General features: G+C 40.3%; 1 protein-coding gene across 2 annotated transcripts in view; it reads left to right on the forward strand.

Moving 5' to 3' along the window:
- The window catches only part of rassf7a (Ras association domain family member 7a), a 38,273-nt gene extending 13,838 nt beyond the window's left edge, over positions 1-24,435 (forward strand). The window contains exons 4-8 of one of the 2 annotated variants that reach the window (XM_055222251.1): positions 17,354-17,552; positions 18,534-19,438; positions 21,276-21,438; positions 22,647-22,754; positions 24,162-24,420. In XM_055222251.1, coding sequence (XP_055078226.1) covers positions 17,450-17,552; positions 18,534-19,438; positions 21,276-21,438; positions 22,647-22,754; positions 24,162-24,193 — 1,311 coding nt within the window. In that variant the 5' untranslated portion in view covers positions 17,354-17,449 and the 3' untranslated portion in view covers positions 24,194-24,420. Of the gene's footprint in view, positions 1-17,353; positions 17,553-18,533; positions 19,439-21,275; positions 21,439-22,646; positions 22,755-24,161 lie in introns of both variants that reach the window. The other variant, XM_033967833.2, reaches the window with a different exon arrangement.
- Positions 24,436-25,434: the final 999 nt, after the last annotated feature.

The following is a 25,434-nucleotide window of genomic DNA, read 5'->3' on the forward strand; positions in this document are numbered from 1 at the left end:
TTTTCCTGCCTTCTGTTTACCGTAGACAAGAGCATATCGGAGTGCGCCAAACCTATCCAGTGCTTTTCTTCTTACCAAAAAAAATGAGCTCTGGAAATATATACTAGTCTACTAATGTTCCTGTCACTAGGAAGTCCATCCATGCACACGGAGATATCCCTTGGGGCGTTTAATGGGGAAAAGTCTGTCTCCTTGTTGTGACTTAATTTCCCTGCACTCTTATCAGGAGCATTCCTAGACTCAGGTCTGGAGGTAACTGAAAAAAAAAAACCCTATTTTTAAATAATGTTTGCATGTTTCAGAGGTGAAGTTGTCCCCCGCCCCCTCCCCGGTCTGTTGTGTGGTGGAAAAAATTCCAGCATTCCAATCGGATCCATTAGGAATAAACGCCCGCCGTCAGTGATAAAAGATTGATCCGCTCCTCTCCGCGACACATTCACATCCCTCAAAGAGCAGCTACCTCATTTTCCCCCCAGCAGCCCATTTCCAATCCAAATTCAGCCCACTTTTCAATTTATCAAATCTTATTTTCCATAAATCATTCCACACTAAGTTTTCACGGAGGCATCTACTTATTTCCCCACAGGAGTAAACATGGCAGAACATTACTTTTGATAGAGTGTTTTTTTAAAAGAATGTTCTTGTGGAACTTTGGCAAAATGTGAAATTTATTGGAAAAGTTAGGCTGTATTTGTAGAGCTAGTAACTTGGATATGGTTGGGTTATATGGTAGCTAATCTGGGTTAGGGGTTTTTTCATAGTACTTCATAAACTAAGTAGTACTACATTAAGACTTTCTGTAATCCCAGCTTTACAGAAAATCGGAATTTCAAGGTTTGCTAATTTCTCGTCTGTGGGGTGTACAGAATTGTTATATGTACATTAGAACCAAGAGTGGACAGGTCTTTTTAAGTAAGTCACCTGTTGTACCCACTCAGCCAAAGACAAACACAGCAGACCTGGAGTTTGTCTTCCAGGAGCCTATAATTACCCAAAGGAAGCAGGGGATTTAGAGGAGGAATTTCACTGTGCTCTAGTTTTAGATGTTGCTTTTAAGAGAAACCTGTTCACATTTTTGTCTCGTTAAGCTGCACATTTCTATACCTCTGCAGGCCTATCCTTCAGGGAGCGCTTTGTTGCAGACTGTGTGAAACATTGCACTTGTTTTTGTCTTGAGTGAAGCCTTTTAGGAGTTGATTTTGAAAATGTCTGTCATGGGTCACTGAGCACAGTCCCAGTAGCGTGAAGCCCGGTGTGCAGATCAGGAGCTGAAATATCCCACCTGATCGGAGCAGGTCCATATAAAGCCCGTCCACCTCCAGGATGTGGGCCCACGTGTGTCCAGCTGTCCGGAAAGTTCACCTGAGCGAGAGCTGTCGGGGCCTGTCAGGGTGAACTTCCTCCAGCCAGAAGAGATGTATTCTTTCTGTCACGCGATCAAAAACATAACTTCACCTTTTCAACTGTGCCTTCCACTCTGCTGACGTGTGCTGGATGTCTGCTTGTTCTGGGTTCTCTCACTTTTATCATGACTTGTGATTGGATTTGCAGTAAACATCTCTGCCAGCCCCTTGGGATGGTCATGTGACTGTGCGAATGAGCAGCAGGTTGCTCCCCTGCTCAACCAGCCGTGCTGTGTTGACTCTTCGCACACAGGGCTCTGTGAGCAGTAAATAACGTGGTGCCTCTACCAAGGGCCCGGACATGGGCCAAAAGGGGGGGGTCAAGACGCCGGCCACACAAAAACAAAATGTCTGCTCTTTGACTCAGGGCCACTAAATCAAGTGAGGGAAGAGAGACACAACAAGCAGGTGCATTAGACAGAATGTTTCATAGCATTTAGTTTTAACAATGGTGAGATAACTATGAACTTTCAGATGAGGAATAGCTGAGCACAACTTATAATACACATTGTATTCATATGGACATGGCCAAAGTTGTTTAAATCTTGAACAGTAACATTTTATTATTGAATATAACACTTGAACAAGAGGCAGAATATTCTTCTCAGTTGTGAAGTCTAGACTGAAGGTTGGTGAAGACGACAGGCTGGTGTGTGTGACAGGGCTGTCCTTTTCCGTGAGACGCTTGATGCTCGACCTGTCAGTGAATATAGATGTGTTTGATCAAGCACATCAAACACACGCAAATGTTGCTAAGCATGGAGTCGCATTTAGAAGGAAAGGCTTCTCCTGAAATCTAAGTGGCTCACAGTGACATTAAACTTGGATTTATAAGGGCATTCAACCATACAATATATATATGAATATAATTAAACTGAATGACCAGAAACTTTGCTATTTTACTTTGTCCGCTTGGTCACCAACTTGACTAATGTTATTGTGTGTTTCTGAATAGTTTTAGTTTTTGATATGTCATGTGCTTTTGTATAAGTTCTTTTAATGCAGGGGAAGTACAGGATAACCAATGCCTATGCTTCCTGAATGTTTTCAATTCACACCATTATTGTTGGTGTTGTTACAAACCACCAACAAAGAGTCCAAAGTCCTTTCATTCATGGTGATGAGCAGATAAGACATATTTTCAGTGTCACATTACCTTTTTCTCTTCTGCGTAAGAAACAAGCTCTGTGACTCAAACCTGGGCCTTGTTCCAAAAGATTGCAGCGCTTCTTTTAAATGTGGGGCACTGACTGCTTCAGGTTTCAGACAGATAACTTGTACACTTATCACACGAGTCTCGTGGGTCCTTGTTCACACTCCTGTTGTAAATTTGCAGGCACATTATACATGCCGTAGATGTAAGACACACTCACGACTGATACATTATTAATAAATCAATATTGAAATTGTTGGCATTTTGAATACATAAATACATTTAGAGTTAAGAGATGTTTTACAGCACACTGCAGAATAATTGGTCTTCGTGGGGCACAACACTTGCTTCGCCTGTCACTTAGTCCTCTATAAACATATTTGGAATGTTTCCTTGGTAGCTTAGCAATAATTTTGTACTGTTTAGGCAAAGTTTTGATAGCAATATTTTTTTTAAATGATACGTGAAATTGAATTACTCATCACGTTTATTCAAAAAGTGCTTTTATCATATTCTTTTGTGTAGCATTACATTATAGTCAAGTACGATGTCTGTGTAATCCCTCAGTCCTCCAGCTCTGATCCATAGTAAAATCCAAAAGTAAAGTCGTTTCACTGCTCATCCAAACCACTTCTTCAGTTCTGGTCAGATTACTGGTAGACACTGCCTTATATCTGTCTGAAGGGAGGCGCTAACTACACGAAACAGCTATTATTTATGATTTCTGTCTGTAGGCTAATACATTACGTAGTTGTTCAATATCCTGCCTTGAACAAACAGTATAGTTTCGGCTCTTCTAAGTGCGGTTTCCATGGGGGCAACTCACTTATCTCAAATGTAAACTCCACAACAGCAGCTCTGACACCACTAAGCCTCTAATCTACGTGCGCTAATGGCTTCATGTATGTTTGTCTCCGCACCGCACGTCACCCTGGTGATCTGACTCAAGACCTACATGTCCCAGAGGAGCGCTCCTTGGATATAGACAGTCAACTATAAATCAGCCCCATCCATCCCGAGCCCGAGTGTCCACGCAGCCTTCGTTCCCCCATGGAGAGGCCAGGCCGTTAGTCTTCCCGGGAGTAATGACAGGGAGAGAGTTGTGCGAGACACTTTGCCGTCAAACCTATAAATCAGGCCGATACCGGGGCCCACCCTCTCTACAGCTCAAGATCCACATGCAACACAAACAGATTCCACCCTTAACTTTCCAAGTGGGATTAGCGCTGAGATACCACAAGAGCTGCTGTCCAAACAACATGGTATGCACAGTAAGACTAGTGATGTGCATATGGAGTCATGCCCAGTGTTCTTTCATGTACTTCATTCATTTGTGGACTCTAAAATACTGTCTTAACTTATTTCTTTGGTCCTAGTGCATCTTAGCATTTTAAGTATTCCCCGCAAAGAGTTATAATTGCTTTTCAGAGGCCAGACAGTAAAGCTAAAAACAATTGGCATGCTCTTCCTGATTCTCAGACAGTAAAACCGTTTATACACCAAACAGCAGTCTCGTTTTCACCCGAAGAACTGCTTTCCAACACAGGGCAATGTTAGGCAGGGCAAGGCAAGTTTATTTGTATAGCGATTTGTACACAAGGTAATTCAAAGTGCTTTACAGAATAAAAAAGACATTACAATCACAATACAACAAATCAAAACATAAATAATCACAAATAATCATCATAAGATTAACATTAAAAGAGAAAAGTGCAGAATCAGTCGTATGCACAGCTAAAAAGAACTGTTTTGAGCCTGGATTTAAACATTGTCAAAGTAGAGGCCTGTCTCACATCTTCAGGAAGACTGTTCCAGGTTTTAGCTGCGTAAATCTGAAATGAGTTAGGGCAAAACAAATTCTACTCAACTATTAGGTACAAAAAATGCATATTATTACTCTGAACATGAAGAAAGATACTGAATTATCCACATATCCAGATCTTTACTTGTCATGAATACATTTTTATATTCTGTCTTGTATAATTACTCTTATACAACTGTGCGGCCCCTTTCAAAAGCATATTAGAAACCACATGTGACGGTTTCTGCAGAAGTGGAATGTCAAACACGATTGGGTGCAGATGGATAAGACCTCAAGAATTTGCTCATTGTCTAACCATAACTTTTACAGCCAAATGTATTTCAAATCCATTTAAGTCGATCAATACAAGATAATAAACCGTACTGACGCACCTAAATAAGCATCTCTTTAAATTAAATGCTTTTTTCTCAATAGTCTCATTATAATCAGATGAATGTTTATTTTCATCTCGCTGTGTGCATTCCACAAACATGTCTCATAGAATATCCAGTAAAACCATTTTTGATCCTCACATGGCTGCATTTTTGTTAAGTGAATAAGGTCCATTGTTAGAGAATGACAACACTTTATCTCCCATAAAGTTTAAATGACCTGATACCAGAAGGTCCCCACACCTACACACCCCATACTCATGTTTCTGTGGATCTCTCCCAGGGCCCAGCATGTACGAACTCCCTGGGTAAATATTAGGTGGGCGTGCGAGAGGAGATGTTTCCCGTAGCTCGGCCTGACCTTCGTGGTGAAGTAACAGGTTAATTTGTACAGCCTGTGGCACCCTTTTGTGTTTTTGAGGTTTGACTCCCTGGCAGTTGTTCAAGGAATGTCACAGTCAGGAACGTAGGTTTTAGTTTCAAAGTTAATCGAAAACAGCATGAGAATGGGAGCGTATCCGATATTTTCCACTGACCTCCCCACGCGGTGTTCACGACCCTATAAAAATGTTGTGGAAAGAAAGCTCCCTGGATCGCTTTTCACTTTGATCTGCGAAAGTATTCATTCATAACAGCCGTATTTATGTTTAGTGGAATATATTTCTTTAGTAATGGGTACGTCCATCCCTGCTCAAGAATGTGCACCTGTGCTTTCCTGTTGCCATAACTGCCTTCACCTCATCCTGAACTGTAAAATGGAATGTTTTCTATTATTTTTTTTAAACTTGCATTCATTTTATTTTCTGAAAACTATCCACAAACTGAACTTTTCCCTGGGCACGCTAATGGCAGCATTCCCTCCAGTTCGGACAAGGACTCTGTTGCATATTGCATCATTCTTTTCTTGTACACCAAAAATGATGAAAATTCCGCTCTTGGCCAGGTCCCCAAAATAGACATTCTGCGCACAATTGAAAATCGTATTACACTGGATTACGATAAAGAATTAACTTAGCCGAGGACAGGCAGACTCCTTGTCCATTCTGCTTTTGCACATCACGACAAAGATTACAATTCAATTCAGTGGCGTTTTATTTGACGTAAACAACATTTGCGCATTTGTGTCTTTGAGTTTCGCACATGACACTACAATACAAACAAGACATTTACAGGAAAACTCTTCGACGCTTAAACTTAGCCTGATATATCGCCTAGTACATATTTTCTAAACTTGCTTATGAAAACAACTTAAACTGTAAGTGAAAGTACTATGAATAGCATGTTTTGGTCAATTTTAGCCTACTAATTTAAACTCACACTCTCTGAAAATTGCTCCCTTTAAATTAGTGGCTTCCTTAAACATGACTATTAAACTTGAGTCAGACTGTCTGCCTATGTATTTTAAGTCCTGAAGGATACTATTTTGGCAGCGTAATAACTGAATATGTCTGCCTGTCACTCTCATTCTCCCGCTGCCTACTTGACGCTACTTAAGGTGTGCATTATCCAGTAGGTTTGTTGCTGCGTATGACTTTTTCTGGGAACGGGGCAGACTTCTCCTTCCCTGGCAGGTTTTCGCTGACTCAGGAAGGGAGGATATAATTACACATGGGTGCCCGTCATCCGGTTGACAGCTTTCTTACCTAACAATGCCAACTTGTGTGCTCGGAGTTAAGCCCACGGACAGCCAAAAGTGCTCCTCTCTCTGAATCAGACAATCTGGTGCTGCTGTGACCTATGTGGTTTGATACGTCACTCTGCTAATCCGAAACCCTCCACCTATTGGTTAAAAGGGAATGCCAAGGTATGAGTTGGCTGTTCACTTTCACTGATGAGTCATGAGCTTGTGCAACCTGGAAAACCTGGATTTTTTTGGAGTTCTTTTTCATTTTTAAGACCATATACTATGTCACAAAGCTCTTAAATGAATAAATGGACAGGATTAATCCATGCTGACTTTTCATATTGTCATTTTTTTGCAGATTAAGGACGCAGTACAAGAATATGATTTGATCGACAGGGAGTGCAGACAAACTTGGAAGTCTAATTTAACATTTTTGAGTGTTTTGAGATTGCTGTAGTCTGCCAGGTGAATGTGCACATAAAATGATAAGCTGTTTGTCAAAAACTTGTGATTGTAGAACTGGAAAATCCACACCGGTTTTGCATGAATGAGGTCATAGCTGTATAAACTATCGCTTACTCATGCGTTTGGGTGTGTGTTTCCTTTCAATGAAACCATAAATTATGCCAAGTGGGGATTGTCATTCTATAATACTGAAAAAATAGCCTTTCTTTTGTCAGTTTTCCTCACCTGTCTCCCAATGTCTGACCCGGGTTAGCGTCTGTCTGCATAGTGAATTGTGACAAGTGGAATTTCACACCGTAGTGGGTTTTTTACAAAGTGTGACTACAGCGATAGTGACAACCACAGGTGAGAATGTCGAAGGTACGACATTGATTCCTTGAAACAATTGTGTGATGAACATAGTTGCGGCAGCTAGGCCTGTCACAGTAACACATTCTGAAGCATGATGTATTGCTGCAGAGATAAACAGCGATAAATGATAATATTTAAAGTATTTTGTGCGACTGACACAGTAACGTAAAGTAGGACAATCCCTATAAACACAATTTTAAATATGCAGTATCATTAAAACGCAAGAGCAGCAAGGAATAAATAGCAGAATGAAGTGGTAATTAGCCATAGAAGTTACGTTTTCAACCTTCTGCAGCTTAAATCTTTTCGTAGTAAATAAAAATTCCACGCGATTGCAAAGAAATATTGAGCCCCAAAATATATTGATCTGTTTATCACTTACTGAAGTCGACATTTCAGGGTTAGTAAATAAACGGACTTGACGTAGAAGGCTTAGTTTTTGGTCAACGAAGTGGCTGCATTGTTTTTTCTTGTAGCCATTATACAGTTTAATAAAGATAAACAGAAAAACTAATCTTATATATTCCCCAAGCATATTTTTTCTGTCAATTTTAGCAAGTGCTGTGCCTAAAAGCTTTTATCACTTCACTGTCAGAATGTAATTCCCATGTCAATTATGAACGAAATATAAACTGTATTTGGTCGGTGGTTCTTATTTACTACTAAAAGCGTTTCGGTATCAACTGCAGCTTGAGATTAGCAATTAAAAGGGGTATATTGGCTCGGCTTACTCTGTTGGAATAACTCCTATAAACATATTTGTCCTTGAGTGAAACCGTGTCCCCTGTATTAATGGCGGCTGATCCCTTCTCATTGAGATTTCACACTTGGACGAGCCAGTTATTATAATAGAGAAAGCTGCACTGACAAACCCCATATGCAAATCTGAACACCAAAGCTTATTAACAAGTGTTTCGGATTTCTTTTGCCCTGTCATTAGCGCGTCAAAAGAGCAAAGGCTGACGGAGGAGCAACTTTAAAGGTTTGGGAAATATTTTTGAATTTTCTTTCAGAGGAAACATTGGTTGAATTAATGCACTGTGACAAAGGGCATTATTTTAGAGAGAATTTAAGTGAATCTCCTTGAAACCAGGCAACCATCGTGTCTAATTAACAGTAGTGCCTGGTCTCCACAGTGACAAGGAGAAACAGGAATAAGTGGAAATTAATTTAATCTCCATCTTATTCATAGAAAGTGTATAACGCTTAACCACATTTCTAAAACTTTTGGACACCTCTGCATTGGTGAACTGCTGAGCTGTTTTGCGCTGTCCATTTAAAAAATCTTGAAACGCATCATTAGAGAGTGCTTTTGGGTTTACTCCAAACTGGTGTTAGGATCTGGCAACCCAAAGAGAGGGGCTCATTCTGCTGTCTGACTGCGTAATGAACCAATACATGGATGTTTACAGTCAACAACTAACTACAACACGCAGGATATTTTTGTAATTGTGAATTAATCAATGTTTATAATTGAAAATCCAGGATGGTCACAAAAGCAGGATGTTTAAAGGTCCACTTTTGAGTTTTAAGCCACGATGCTGTTACCTTATCAAAAATGTAACCGGAGCTGTGTTTGAGTAACATTTTATTATTAGTCCATCTACATCTCCAAAGCTCAAAATGCTCTGTTCTACCTTGTGATGTCATGAAGTGGTAGTTTTCAAGTTAACAGCTATCTTTTACCTTTAATTCAGGAAATATTGGCAATTGCGGAGCTGAAATCATCCAACTGATTCTACTGAAGGTGTGTGAAGTTTAAAAATACAGTGGAGCACTTCCTCTATTACCACATGACATCAAAAGGTGGAAGTTTGAGAGAAGAACTCAGCCTAAATCTGCAGGGTTTGTGCGTTAAACATGTATGAATGAAACAAAACACAACTCCAGATCTATTTGCGATGAGGAAAAAACATTATAACATAGCTCAGAAAACAGCGTAACATGAGTTCTTTAAGAAAAAGGCTACATGACCTCCACAGCTGCAAACGTAAGCCACTACAACAGCCCCCTCGTTGCAAAAATGCTTAAAATGTTGTTCATATACTTGTTTTTTTTCCTTTTCTTCTCTGTACCAAACATGTACAAGCAATGAACCTGACACTTTGTTGTTTTTTTTACTGCCTTTTCACACACAATAAACGTTGATTAAATGAACAACTCCACCACAAGAAAGTAACGTCTACACTGCAAAGTTAATAGCCTGTAATGGTTCCCCGCTGCAGTCCATCTGATGCCTGATCCTCGCGCTTCTTTACGGACCACTCCCTGCTTTTGTGACCACAGGCACCAAACCCTTTCTTGTAATGTCTCGTGCGTGGGAAATTTAAACCTCCATAATATATAGATACTTTTCACGATAATTGTCCTACAACATCTGTTTTTCAGAGGCAATACGTCTGCGCTGTAAAAGACACGTTTCTCGTCACTATAAAGAATATGCCCCAGGATGTGGATAATTCAAGCAGATGTTGGGTAAATTTCTATCAATAAAAGTCAAAAAACGTTGAATTATAGTTTATGAATTTTAAAGACCTCGCTCGTGGACTCGTCTCGCCAACAGAACCAATTTATTTCCAATTCCTTAAGGACAAGTTTCATTTCGCAAACTGAAAAAGATCATTTTGGAACAAGCAGCGTATACTGTTCTCAAGGGGCAGCCCTCTACAAACTCGCCGCATAAATTTAAATGCCAAAAAAGACGAAGGCAAATGATGGGGCGTGTTAACCGACCAAGGGACTATCCTGGCCTTTTTTTGTTTTATTAGTTTTATCATTAACACGTGGATGACTATAAAAGGTCGGGCAGAGGAATCACCCAGCGATGCCAGCGGCCAGAAAACGCTACCCGCAGTGAAGCAATAATGTCCGTTCAGTGACACCAGGTTGCTCCGTGCCAGCGCGTTACTGGCTTTTTAGTACATCGACTCTCCTCGCCAACCTTGAGCTCAGAGCCGGGGAGGGCACCACTATTTATTCTTTTCCACCATCTTGCCGTAGTCGCTTCTGTCTAGTCTGTGTTTACACTGATAGGGGCCAGTTTTGTCCACTTTGCTATAAGGGGTTTTATTGTGTGGTCATTTTGTGTGTGCGTCTCCGGCTAGCATCATGTTGTCTGTCAGCTATTGTTTCCCGGAGCTGTGTGTCTGTGGAGATAGCGTAGTAGCTCGGGGCTGCGGTGACCTCTCGTAAGGATAGGGCATAAATGGAACATCTGCTGGCAATCACAAACACTCGACGTCAAGTCATGTAGCCGTTCCCCTGTCATGAAACAAAAGTGCATTGTGTGATTGGTGGCAGCAGAGAAGATTTATAGGAAGCTTTAGAAAATAGAATCTTTATGTTGGTCTGTCATGATAATTACTATATCGACTTACCATTCAATGTACGGAAGCTGGAACAGTAGCTTTTTGTGGTCAGTATTTATCGTGTGTACTTTTTCTTTGCACTGCTGGGAAATTTTTGGTTATTTTTTAGCTATACTATAAGATTTAAGCTGTAAAAGGTTGAATTAAGAACTTCTATGGCTCATTACAGATGCAAACTAACTACTAAAGTGTTGATTTATTGCAGCAGCTCATCATTTTTTAACAATATGCTAGACTTAGAATAGTTTTTGTGGTTTAAATCTGCTCTTGGATTATTGTTTCAGTGGCATAAATTTGTTTCAATATGATCGTTTTTCGTCTGTATTTACTTCAGCAAGAAATGGCATACAACTTAAGACAATGAAAATAACCATCAAACCATCATTTTTCCAATAACTTCATATAGGCCTGTCACGATAACAAATTTGGAAGTTCGATATATTGCTGAAGTAAATATGGACGATAAACATTAATATTGAAACTAATTACATAATAACCTTAAACATTTATACCACAAAAACTGTTCTAAATCTATAATATTGTTAAAAAGTCATGAGCTGCAATAAATAAATAGCAGAAAGAAACACTTTAGTTGATAAATTGCATCTGTAATGAGTCATAGAAGTTATTATCTCAACCTTTTGCGACTCAAATCTTAACGTATAACCAAAAAATAACAAAAAATCTCCCAGTAGTGCAAAGAAAAAAGTACACATAATAAATATTGACACCAAAAAATATTATTTCAGCCTTTATATATTGAATGAGAAGTTGATATAGTGATTATCTTTACAGGCCTAGCTTCATAGTAGGATTGAAACAAGTTTATCGATTAATTTCAACTACTCAATTATAATCATTAACTATTTAAGTAATAGAATAGTCACCTCCTGATCTATACACATACTCCACTACATGCCATGTGCTGATAGAAGAGGTTTTATGACTCAGACAGAGCTGTTATTATCCTAAAATGACATCCATATAAAAAGTGTAATTTTCATGAAAAAAAAATGTTACGTTGAAAATATAGCTTCAGCTTTTTGAGTTTTTCCTTGCCTTAAACCCTCCTTGAAGGACGGTTTAAGGACAGGGGGCATTCTGGGACAGTTATCCATTTGCTTGTTTTCTTTTTGTTCATCTGCTTGTCTGTTATTGACAAATGTCTGTTTCACTGTTCATTTTCTAACTTTCTGTTGGTTAAATCAATTATCTTGTTAAGCCCTAAGAGGCAACTGCTGTTTGATTTTACTTTGTATTGAGAGATTGTGGCGATTCTCTCTGTAACTGCTGCTGTCAGGCCCGTAATTTTGGTCTTAAAATGTTTGTATTAACCCTATCTACATGATCCTGTTTTGTTTTTTTCGCTGTTGTGTTTTTATGTTTGTAAATCAAGATATGAACATTAATAACGGACAAATCAGGCACCTTCTTTCCCTGAGGTCGCTCCCTTTAGCATTAGCAATAGGATTGATTGACAGAGTTGCTAAGTGCCCGCTCTGATACTCGTCTTCGGGATTCCTAATATGGAACTTGGCTCCAAATATCCCTCTATAACTGTTGGCCTCGATGAGCTTCGTTTGGCTGGAGCTGAACGCTATGGGTGACGTCACACTCTCTGTCCACTTCTTTATACAGTCTATGGTTAAGAATATAGAATGACACACAAATCATCTTAGTTCCTAGTTTGCTGTTTCAAATAAGGGAAGTGTGAGCGTTAAAACTGTCCCTCAAATAAACATTAGTAGTCTTTTAAAGGTGTTTCAAGGCGCCATTTTTAAATTTCTCACCTCATTCCTCTGATTTATCTTCAGTAAACATCTAAACTTTGACATATAGCGTAGTCATTTTATCTCCTCCTCTACTTGTCCCCGTGTGAATCGCTCCATCTATTCACAGCCTGACAGCGGGCTCAGTCACAGGGCCACGGAGACGAGTGGGATCCTGCCCGCCGTGTCCCCGGGAGCGTGACGTTAACCACTTCTGCCTTGATTCCTTTCCGCGCCGCAGCCGAAGCCAGTCCGTTATTGAGGGGGTGGCAGAGGAAGGCCGCGACAGGGTGATGAAAGACGCCAAGGGAGTTAGCGCGATGGTTGATGAGCGGGGAGACACCCTGCCCCTGCCTCCAATATGTCCACTCACTCTTCACCTGTCTGTCCAAGAATGATTCAACCTAGTGCTACTTAGTTTGTCTTACTCACTGTCAGTTTTCGTCAGGCTATCGGTGCGTTTACATGCGGAGAAACGTGGCCTGTTCTCATGGCTCCATAGATTATAAAAGAAGGTAAATACACCGCTCCTGTCAGGCTAATGGTTTCTTCCCCTGTTGTTTAAAGCTAGATTGTGTAACTTGTCTGGCGGAGGGCATGACACCTACTTGTCTCCATGGAGTTTTTATTGCGCCGGATGTTCCAAAGTGTGGTATTGAACTTGTCATCTTTGTCGCAGGTGTTTTTATTGCTACCAAATGTCCATCCATCCATTTTTTTTTCTGCTTTCTTCCTTTAGCTGGGTCGCGGGGACAGACTTCCAACACCCTAGACGCTTCCTCCAGCTCCAGAAATGCATGCGTTCTCAGTGTGAGTGGGGTCGCCGCTCCACAGATCTGTAATTTGACCCGGTGACAACACTTAATGCCATAGAGCGGACCATTTCAGGCAAAGCGATGACATTTCTAGTGGCAGAAGCTCCACCACAAAAGTTGGTTCACTTATTATTATGCCGGAGTAGTACCGCTCTTATCTGCATTATCCAGGTCAAAGTGCAAAACTACAATTTCTCCACTTTAATATTGTACTTTATAAACTTGAAATTGGATACCAGATACCAGAATGATTCAGATGGTCTCTAAAACTGTATATCTATGGCCATTACTCATAAGTTCTACTGAAACAGAGTCTGAGTGAAAGTGCCTTGGGTTGTCTGGTGAAAGAGGAGGTGGGAATCGGGAAGTGAGTTTCTATTTTAAGGTACTGGTACTAGCCCGGGGAGAATGGCTACAACTTTTGGGTACGGTCACACGGACGGAACTATGAATTGAAACCCCTCATTTGTATATGTCTTCTGCCTGCTCACCATGTGCAAATCATCCGTCATTATTTGCATGTTGACTCAGCTGAATGTCATAGAAAACTTTTAATTAATTGGATCCAGAATTTTTCCCCCACTTCTGTTTGAGATATTTCCGGCCTCAGGATTGAAGCTAATTTGAAAAGTCATGAGAAAGTTTTCGATAAACTTTCTGAAAGATAAGCAGTTGAAAATGGATAGATGGGCAAGAGAAGATAATCTATTTGTTGTCACTGTTCATTTGTACAATAATGGAATCCAAAAATTTTATCTTATTCATATAAAAATACGTTTTTGGTGGTGACTGGCAGCAAGCACCCTTTAGACCAGCTTCCGTAAAGTCTTGTTCCTACGCACTTTACCAATTTAATTAATATTTGAACCTTAAAATATGTACGCTTTTAAACTTGAGTTCAAACTTGTCCTGATTTGTGCCCAGTTTTATCCCATTGCACATTTGTTTTTGTCTAGTCCTTGTTTAGTCCTGGTCTGATACAAATATTTTATCCCAAATTTGATGGTGTATGTGCAAGAGCGAACGCACTATTGCTCGTATTATTGAACTTAAACATCACGGAAGAATGTTTCTGCAAAATGTTTCTGGCCCCGTTTTATTTTCCTGTGCAATGGTCCATGTTTGTATGATAATAATAAAAGAGCATCTCATTAAAATGTGCCGGGGTAAACGATGGGTCACGCAATCAGTTGAACGAAAACCACCGCTGTATTCAAAACGGATATGTTCCATTACACTTCATTTAAAACCGCCACATTTTTCACAAAGCACTTTGAAATTACATTTGGGGGTGCAACCAAATGAAAAATTCATCGGGCGCAATTTATTTTAGTTCATTTGCAAAACTTTAATTAACCATGCCCCAGTGGGATTCTTGCTGTATTGCAAATCATTTCATCAATGTGTACAAACCTGAGCATATGTACAGAGATGCAGCTGTCTCCCTGTATCAGTCGTCTGTATCTGTTACCGTTTTTTCATTGTAAGGGGTTCTGACACAAGCTGATGGTATGCTTTCAAAGTGTGACGTTTCAGTTTTGAGTTAAAGGTCCCTTGTTACGCGGGGCTGCGGGCGACTTGAGACTCCACTGGCCTTGCTTCAGATGTCTAGTTCCCAGCTTTGTTTTGCTTGTGACAGAATGGCAGCGAGAGGAAGGGAGGGAGGGAGAGAGTGAGGGAAAGAAAGGCAGAGAGATAGAGAGAAGAGAGAGCAATAGACAGAAACCCGAGACTCTCCTGCAGGCCTGTTTGTTTCCTGTTCGTGCACATTATCACATTTCAGGAGGGACTAGCACCGAGCATCATGGGAGACTGGCATTCTTTGCTAGTGCGCAGTTAATGTAATTGGGAATGGTGTATTGCTTTCAGATACAACTCAAAGGCGAGGTATTGTGAGGTTAAATTGCATTATTAGAAAATAACAGGCAAGCAGTTTTGGTGGATGTATTCCAAACAATGCCCCAAAAATACCTTTATAACTATCTGTGTAAGGTGGTGGGATCCTATTCATTTCTCAATAACAAAACTCACTAGTTTAGTTGGAACGTTTTGCTTTAATCTCTCAGAGGGTCAGGACCTTAGCATTTCATTCTAACAGATAAGACCGTTTTGGAGTTTCACTGCACTCACCTGAAACATTTGTAACTAACAGAGGCAGTAAATGATTATCCCGTTCCCTCATTCCTGGGATAGCTCCGCGTAATTTACCCATTGCAACACTGCACTGTCTTCTCTTCCAACCTCAGCGGCGTGTTCACTCGTGTAGCTTTTGATATTACTTTTCATATCAAGATAGCAATAGAATCCCAAAATATCCAAGCGCAGATATCCATCGAGGGGTAAGCAATTACTCAAATGTGAAATTGTGATTTCATTGCTAACAGTGGTGGAACGTAACAAAATAAAAGTAGTAAAGTGTTGTACTCAAGTAAAAAAAAAAAAAAAGGTATCTTTTTACTTTTACTTCACTACATTTGAGAGCAGGTGTCTGTACTTTCTACTCTACTGCATTTTTTAACAGGGCTGAAAAGTAAAAGTATTTTTCAGTATTGTTTGAGACTTTCTGAAAAGGCTGAGAGTTTATTTTTAACATGTTCATACAAATAAAAAAAAACAACAACTATGAATTTAGTTGTTTCTGTTGATCAAAATTCAGCACAAATCTTTATCAAAGTTACTGCATTCGAAGCTTTATTGGATTTCAAAATCTGTGTGAAATACTTACTTTTTACTGTTTTTACTCTTTAAGTACATTTTAAACAGGTACTTTTTTCTTATTTTTTACTTAAATCTACTTTTTATTATCTGTGCTTTTACTTAAGTAACATTGAGTACTTCTTCCACCATTGAATAGTAGTAGCACAGTATTCAGATACAAAAATCTTATATTCAAAAGTGCAGTTAAGGTTCAGTGATGGCTCTGTTCTGCAAAACCTGGACCAGAACCTCTTTTATAATGCACAAAGTATTTTAAAACTTAAGTGTCCCAAAAAATAACTAATAAAATGTAAGGTCTCTAGACTTTTTAATTTTGTCAAAATAGAAGTAATCATTGGAAATAATTGTGATGAGCCAAGTAATTGAGATTAGGATTTTTTTTGCCATAATCAAGCACATCTTAAGATATAATTTTTGACTCCCAGGAAGTCCTCATACACTACACCTTTATATGTACAGTCTAAGATGTGTTATTATAAACATATCATGGGTTATTGCTTAATTGCTTGGTATTTCTTGGCTCCTAAACAACACTGAAGTAATACAGTGAAGAGCAGGTTGCTCAACAGCATGGGGGGAGGCAACGGTGGAGCAGAGGGAGGTCAACGTTTTGTCAAAAGCAAAAATACGAAGTTCTCTGGCCCGACACGTGAAGTCAATGCATTCCCCCACAGCAGCCAGTGGAGCGGAGCCAGGTTCATGAATGAGACAAGGTCCATAACCGTGAGGCATCTCCTGTTGTCAAGTGGGCAATAAGACCGTGCCATCTGTCTAACTTTGGGGTGAAGAGTTGTCTTTTATTTCGTCCACGCGGGCTACAAACTCTCATCCTCGTGCCAAGAACTATTCATAATCCTAGCGCTGCCCAAGGCGTTCGACTTTTTATGAGCACTGCGGTATTTTATTACCTTGTTTTTAGCCGTAAAAAGGAAAGACCCAGACTGTATTAAAAACCCTGATATCCATGCGCCCAAAAGAATGTTCGGCTACTTTCTATGTTGATCCCCTGAGTGACAGCAGCATAACATTGTTTTCTATTTATTCAACCACGCTAGCATCTTCTCCTCAATACTTGCACAGGCGAGTTGTTCCACTTTCAGCCGTCCGTTCCCCTTGGCTGTAAGCTATCATAACTGCTTTGAAGGGGGGGGCAGCAGTGCGTTTAATTGGGTTACAGATTGGCATTTATGTGCTGAGGTTCACAAGATACCTTGGAGGGGCTTAACTACTAGAAAACATAAAAATGTCTCTCTTCTTGATCCATTCAGTGGCTGGAAATGTACAATTCAGTAGTGTTCTCATTTTGAATATCTTGCGTCAGCTTTGTTTAATGTAAAAACAGGTATTCTGACTAACCATAAGCTAACAGGACAGAGTACCATTTGTCTGCAGTGCTTTTGTTGAGCTTTACAACAAGGTTCAGATTACGTCATGTGTGTAATGATTGATCCAGCTCACCACAATGTATCTCTTTCTTTGTCCATTTCTTTGCAGAGGCAGTGCCATGCAGCGTTAAGCAGAAGTGAGCCAAGCTGTACTGACTGGTATTGAAGCCCCTCTTGCGCCCCGGGCCACCCCCCCCTGTCCCAGATGGAGCTCAAAGTGTGGGTGGACGGAGTGGTGCGAGTGGTGTGTGGCCTATCCGAGGAGACGTCCTGCCAGGATGTGGTCATTGCACTGGCCCAGGCTATTGGTAAGTTAAATGAACAAAAACAAACAAAAAAACTGTCTTTCACTCTTATCCTGCTCCTTTCTACATTGTATTATTTGTTTTGTATGAATTTATTTGACCAAGTTTTCATTTTCTACTCATGCATTAACTCAAAGAACAAATCAATAAAGTGGAAATTAGGTATGTTGGAGTTCATTAAATGTAAAATCGATATCAAAGCATGCCCCATTTACATTAAAGTAACTCTGTGGATATGGCTTGGCTAAGTTTTAAAAGTTTTAGGTCAGTGTTAGTCCTTTTGCAAGCTCTAGTTTAACGAGATCTACAATTATATGGTGAAAAAGCCGTACCTTTGTGAAAAACTAGTTCAACGGTACAGTTTATTTTTTTCTATTTTAAGAAACTGCGTTAGTCACTCTGCCACTATTTGTTTATTATACCACTTCACAGAATAATTTGATAACATTAATGGAAATGAATGAAATTATCTGCCCAGTTCTGTAACATTTATTCCTTGTTATCCATGGTAAGTCAAAGAAGGCCGCACAAAAAGGATATTTTTCTTTCACCTTCAAGTTTCTTTTTCTCCTGACCTGAAATGTTGTCAGTATTGTGAGGGTCAGTCAGGCGTCTGTTTATCACTGCACTGAACAACACCACATTTAGAACTCTCCTTCCATGAGTGAGCAGCTCTTGCCAAGTCAGAAGGGAGGACTTGTCCTAATTTCAGAGTCCTTGTGGAAAATTGAGTCTATTTGAACAGTTTTACACATTGAGCAATGTCTTATGCAATGGCCTTTTATTCCTATTCTCAGTGGCACCGGCTCAGAGATATCAGCATCATCATAATGCGTCTGCTGTGTGTTTTTATGCATTGCTTTCTCCAGTCCAGGGAGAGGATTTGATTGTTCTGCTACAGACTCTGAGTCACACAGCATCTGTAACTACAAACAGAGCGTTCTTTGTACATTTGGGTTTACCCATTGTCCCCTCTGTCCATAGGTCAGACGGGCCGATATGTTCTCATCCAGCGTCTGAGGGACACAGAGCGGCAGCTGCTGGCCACAGAGAAACCTCTGGAGTCTTTGGCCAAGCTGGGCCAACATGGAAATGAAGTGCAGTTCTTTTTAAGGCGAACTGGCCCCAGCACCAGTGATGGATCTAACTCAAAACAGGACAGACAAACGCCTCTGCCCAGACAGTGGGAGCCAGAGCCTTTGAAACGCAGTCAGCCCAAGAAATCTCTTACATTTAACTTGGGGCCAACAGCGTCTTCCACATCTCCAAAACCCAAAGCCAACCAGCTTAAGAGGTCTCCCAGAGCCTCACCTGAGCAGAGGGCTTCCCCCTCTCCTACACCCTCCTCGCCCTCTCCTCCTGTGGGCCCGTCCAAAGAGGAGGTGTTCCGGAGGGTTCTGCAGCAGCAGGAGAGACTGAGGGCCATCGAAGCCCAGCTGGAGGCCCTGGAGAGGGAGTCTCACTCATGGGAGCGGCCCTATTCCTCTCCTTGCCCCTCCCCTGTATCAGACGCTCGTGTGCAGGAGGAGTTGGAGCTTCTGGAGCAGGTGATGCGCAGGAACCAAGCTGAGCTCGCTCATGAACAGTACTGGGAGGATGAGCTGCAGGCGGAGCTGGAGAGGGAGAAAGGCATGAGGAGGAAGTTGGGGGAGCTGCACTCTAAACTGGATGACTGTGGCCGACGACTCCACGACTTCTCCGTGCGCTCGGATCAGCTGGAGCAGGAGATCCAGAGGGAGAGCCAGCTCCAGGCCAACTCCACCTCACCAGAGGACTCCCTGGACGCTGTGAAGGCAGAGCTGCTGAGCCTGGACAGACAGGGCTCAGAGCTGGAGGAGCAACTTTCTGAGACTGACAAGGCCCTGGGGAAGGCAGAGGCTCTGCTGCAGGTAAGAGGAGAGGTGACTGAGAAAGGACTGTAAAGACTTTAAAAAAAAGCCCTTCCCTTTAAATGTACAGCACTGGCCCTCCTCCACACCCACACTACACCCTCTCCTCCCTGTGTCTTGCAGCAGACGCACTACACTAGAGACTAATCACACAGACTTTTGGTTGAATTTGTATGCTGACTTATTAATGTATGAATTAAGTATCTAGTATTCCATGTTATCATTGTATATAAAACTGAGATTTATTGCAACAGAACAAAGTGGCGTCACTTGCTCTCATTATTGCCAATTTGTGGCCTCATTGTTTGTTTACTTTTGGTGGTTGTTTATAGATGTGGCTGTATCAATAAAAGCCTAACCCAGTCGAAAGCACAAGTTTCCTTATCATCCATTTCATTTACATTCACAAATGCTATTCTTTCTCCGGAGCTTCATGTAAAATCAAATTAGCAGCAGGGGTAATAAAACTATAATGATGAGCACATTTGCTGGCTGTGTGTCGCTCTTATGGAGATGGGTGACTCCCAGGTTGAACAGATTTATTGCACTTTGAGGGGCTTAGGGAGGGTCTATGTTATAGTCACAAAGACTCACTGCTTTTGGCTAAGTCGGCTTTAGTACAAAGATGTGATTGTCATTCACAACAGCATGCCACAACACGCACCTGTGAAGGGTTTCTGTCTCAGCAGTTAAAACCGCAAAGACGTCGCCACCAAGTCAGTTTTTGCCTGGAGGGATAAGTCACTTTTGTTTCCTTAAAATTATATGATAGCTTCATCCACCAGAAGACACAAAAAAGAAAGGTTGCTCACTGGCCTATGCTGATGTGTGGAGGTGGCGACAGGCTGTTTAAGTGCGGGCTGATGAGAGCAGCTTTCCTGTCATTAGGCTAATGGAGGTAGACTCACAGGTGTGAAGCGCCTCAGCCGCCTGTCGGGGAGTCCAATACTAATTACACACGTACGCTAGCTGAGGCTACAGTGGGCCGACACATTGATTCAACACAAATGGATAGGCTGTTAAGACTGATTGACTGGCTTGTTTGTTTAATCTGTTCGTGTGAAGGTGGCACTTCTTCCTCTGCAGGGCATCCTTAAAGTGCAAATTTCCAATAATGAGAGCTGATGAATTTGGTTTCCTCTGGGAGCTGTTAGTTTATACTGTGAGGTGGAATTGAACAGAGTTGTATATCTATTTTACAGCTCAGAAACAGCTGGAATCAGGGATGAGAGACAACTTGAGATGGTCTCTGTCAGACCATAGATTTACTCAAGCTCAAGGTCTTGGAAACTGATGGGACTGGGAGTTTTAGCATGATTCTCTTTGTCTTTACTGCCACCATGTGGTCATAGTTTGCATGCTCTGCAGTTCATCAACTTCACTATCCAGTTACACGGTGCTCAGAGGTGGAACATACTCAAAATAGAGAAGTAAAATCCTGTCCAATAAATCTAGGCAGAAGCAAAACATCTATAACTTTTACAATAGGTACATCCTCAGTAAGTATTTGTTACTTTTAATTTAATTATTACTAACACCACAACTACTACTGCTGACCCTGCTGTCACTGCTGCTACTGTAAAACTGGGACAACTGCTTTTGAGCTTGTAATTACATTAACTCCTGTACTACTAACCTTGTACTGTAACATACATGTATTTGGTTACCTCTTTAATGTTTTATGATCACAGTAAAACTAAACCTTAGAACATGTACCCAGATAGGAGATAGTTGTTACGTTTGACTTATTAGACAAAGCATAAATCTGATGTATTATGTGAGATTGATACAGAGAATATAATCTGAATGACTGGTGTTTCTCCCCTGTGTCCCTCAGGCGAAGCAGGATGAGCTGGAAGATCTGAATAAGGAGCTGAGGCAGTGTAACCTGCAGCAGTTCATTCAGCAGGCGGGGGTTCTGCCAGCGCACTCTCAATCACGCAGTGAACTCGAACAGCTTGAACTGGCACAGCTGCTGCAGGAGGCACACAGGAACGCAAGTATGGACCCCACGTTCTCAGCTCAACATTCTAATATTCTAATTCTAATATTGCACTTTTGTATCAGTGTACGTATACTACTAATACTATACATCAGTGGTTCATTAGTACCACTTGAAATAACATGTGGTTTTCCCAATACCACCAGGAATAAACTCGCCTTTATTGGGCCCAAATTAGACCCAAACATGGTCCAAAACGAGACTAAACCACGAATAAGGTAGTTCTAAATAATGATTTGTCCAAAGGAAGACAAAAAGCATTTATAGATATGCCTCTAAATAAAGTAAATACTGAATTACAGAAGGCCCCTTTACACTCAGTGCTTCACAACGGGTCTGTATCATACTACAATGTACTTCATCATTTAGTTCATGTTTATTTTTACAGGCAAACATTTTGGGACTTTACATAAATACTGATTATCTATTACAGAATTCAACCTGCCCTTTAGTGTCATGATCAAATAGCAGATGAAAAATGTAGAAAATGAATGAAGTAAATGTGTGTAGACTGAAGGAATATTGATTTACCATCTTATTTTTTGTAATTGCCCTTATAGAATGCCAAGTCAGCGCTTAAGCAGAAATTCACTATTTTGTTCAGTCTATGAAGCCAAAAGGCAGCGACCTCCTGATTATGACAGTATATCCATCACACCTTTTATGGGACACATCTTAATATCAAGATTCAACTATATGCTTTTGTAATATTGTTAAGTGTAGCCAATTCTAAGTAATTAAAGGTGCACTATGTAACTTGTTTGATTGAGAGTCTGCCATGAGCTTTTCTCCATGGAGATATTATTACTTTGGCTGGAATGTTGCATTTATTATTTTATAGCCCCTTGAGATGAACCATCTCTTTTTCGTGGGGGTCCTATTCAATTACTGGTGTTTTTATTGCTGAACATAATAAAACTTAATTTAATATAACATCTTCATGGAGACGAGAAGAAAAAAGTTAGTGCAGCTTTACGTAATATTAATATTTAAGAGTCAAAGAGATTAAAATAAAGTTATTGTCCTGTACGCAGTGAAAATATAGTTTAAACTCAGTAATGAAATTCTTACTTGCTGGTTCCCTTAGAAATAAATGAGTATAGAAACGAGACATGGACCATGAAGTGCATAAAAACAATTGCACTATAAATAATTAATATTTCTGTCACTGTAATAATCCTGTAATATTGTCTCTCCACCACTTAGGCCGAAGCGACACTCCCGTAGAATCCCCGCCTCGTCCCACCGCCAAACAGTTCCTGGGCCACCCTCGAAACCTGCAGAACCCTCTAGTGTCCAGCCTGAATCCTGAGGGTGTGTATGTGTGAGACCCCCCCCAGACCCCTCTGCTCCTCTCCTGCCCCGCCCCGGGACCCCCCCACTGCCGCTCCTCTATCCCAGCTGCCCCTGGTGTTGGTTGCATCACTTTTTTTTTGGTGTTTGGTGGAGGTCCTTACTGCTGCTCAGGCTCTTTATGCTGTGCCATTCAAAGCTAACACACTCGCGCTGTATCACGTCTCTGGACTTTTTACAGCCGTTTTATCTAGTCTAAATTCCTTGTTTTAAATATTTCTCTCTGCTTAACCCCAATTTCACCTTTTGATGTGCTAGACTAACAGCTGCTGCTTTTCATTCCAACATTCTCTCTTCTGAATAATGCTCTTCCTATTCTGAATCGAGTACATGCATTTTCTTTTATGGATTCATTCACATTGGGAATGAGTGCAGCAGACATTCTGATTGTAGGGCTGTTTGATACTGTGATAAGAGAGCATAACACCAGACCAATGTCATTTCATTTTGCCTTTTAAGTATGGATACTGTTTATATCAAAGAGGTGTGTCTATACAATGCCTTGTACTTTGGTGACACTTGACTTCCAAAGAGCAAAGAGCCTGTCATTGAGGGCTCTGTAAAATGTATTGCACTGTCCTAGTCTTAACTGTGTCAACCCATGGCTCTGGTCTGCCCGCACAGAAATGCATTTTGCTCTATGTATTAATGTGTATAATCCTTGATAGTATATTTTTGTAAACCCTTAAAACTATAAATACATTTTGTGCATATGCAGCAAGACCATGGTTCAAAAATAACTCTCTATATATATTATTTTCACCTTGTTTTACACTAAATATTTCACTTTTCACTTACCAAAGTTCACACATTAACGAAGAAAAAAATGGAAAAGTTTTTGATGTCCACAACTGTTTCACCGTATGTTTACTACACTATTTTGCAGTACATAATTGCGCAGTTTTTTTGCAATCGCTTTATCATATGTATTAATGACAGCAGTTAAGCAGTTGAAAATTATGTCAAAACGTTCTTCCTGATTTGCAATTACGACACAATTTAAGACTTTTGGCCAAAGAAAGTTCATAAAAGAGTAACAACGTGTAGTTTTGTGTATGAATTATGTGTAAAATCTCCATATATGTTAAAGTGATTGAGAAAAACTGTTACTGTACTGTCAAACGAATGCGTCAGCGTGTGAATTCTCCCTATACTGTTTACATGTGGTGTGTTTTGTACAACTCTCTTTGGGGTCTTTTGACATTTCTTGCCGTAGAGACTTCGGTACAACGAGTTTACCTGGTCATGTGTGCGCTTCTGAGTGTCAAGCATGGTGTGGATATGGGCCACCCCTGTTGTGTCTGTGTTGAAAAGTCTTGTCCTAAACGAAGGGAGCTTCATTCCCACTCATCTCTGTGTGTCTTACAGTCCTCACATCTCGAGAAGCGTCTTGGAGGTAAATCTCGGAGCGCGTGGCCAAGGGAAAACTTACTGAGTCACCAATACCTGTTAACTTAACCCCACTTTATTGTCATTTAGTCTATTATGTATGAATATTATACTGTCTGTACATAAGACAAATATATTTACAGTTTTGCTACTGTATACTGATATGTACTTGTATTAAATGTAAAATAATCCAGACTTTTACTTAGAGAAATTATTAATGTATTTAATAAACAGTGCATTGTGTTTAGAATGTGACCTGTTGTATTAATTATATAAAATGTTATTAAGTTTTTGTCCTATTGTCACTCACAACTATTAGGCCTGTCACAATTATTATTATTATATAGTTATGGTACTTTTTCTTTGTACTAGTGGGAAATTGTGGTTATTTTTCCAGCAATATGATAAGATTTGAGCTGTAGAAGGTTGAATTATGAACTAAAATGACCAATATTGTACATTTATAATACTTTTTTGTGAATAATTCTCCTTTATGGTTTGGTTTCAGTATATCGTTTATCGTCTATATTGATTCCAGTAATATTTCGCACTTCAAAATGTCAAAATGTTATCGTGACAGGCCTACTATCCATCTCTCTCTAAGCATTATGGGTCCTGGGTAGTTCGTAACCCCTGGTCCATGAATAATTCACATTCACACATTTTAACTGAAGGAAAAAAAACACTGAAAACCATACGACTACCTTGTACCCCACTTATATAATAAATTATTAAAATACCACTATACTCTGTAAATTACGGTAACACCAGGCTCATGGATTATAAATGTGTTATTGAAATATGCATGGTCTTTACAGTGAGATCCACAGTGTGTTCTGTGAAGAGTTGTTATGATTTCTGCGCGATTAAATAGGTGAAATTCACAGGTGCTTAATGGGGAAAGTGCGACGGAAGAGAGAGAAATGCAGCGAACATCCTGGCCTCACATCTGCTTCTGTTACGCCCAATGAAACACAATATATCAACAGGATATTATTACCATCATGAGTGTTCCAGCAAACAGTGGCCAGCAGACTGTTAAGAGGGCATTATCAGGGCTGTCTTCTTATTGCTGCTAAACACTTCACAGCTCTCTACTGCTCTTCTGATGGTTATTGATCAGACTCAGGGTGCGTTCACACTTGTCATTATTTGCTCCTAAACTGAGCCTCTTTTAGTCCTGATGTTTACTCGGTTTGGGCCTGTTCTAGTCCTTGGTTAGTCCTGGTTTTGCTGTCTTTTTATTACTTCT

This window comes from Periophthalmus magnuspinnatus, chromosome 6, assembly GCF_009829125.3.
Source record: "Periophthalmus magnuspinnatus isolate fPerMag1 chromosome 6, fPerMag1.2.pri, whole genome shotgun sequence".
NCBI classification, from domain to species: Eukaryota; Metazoa; Chordata; class Actinopteri; order Gobiiformes; family Gobiidae; genus Periophthalmus; species Periophthalmus magnuspinnatus.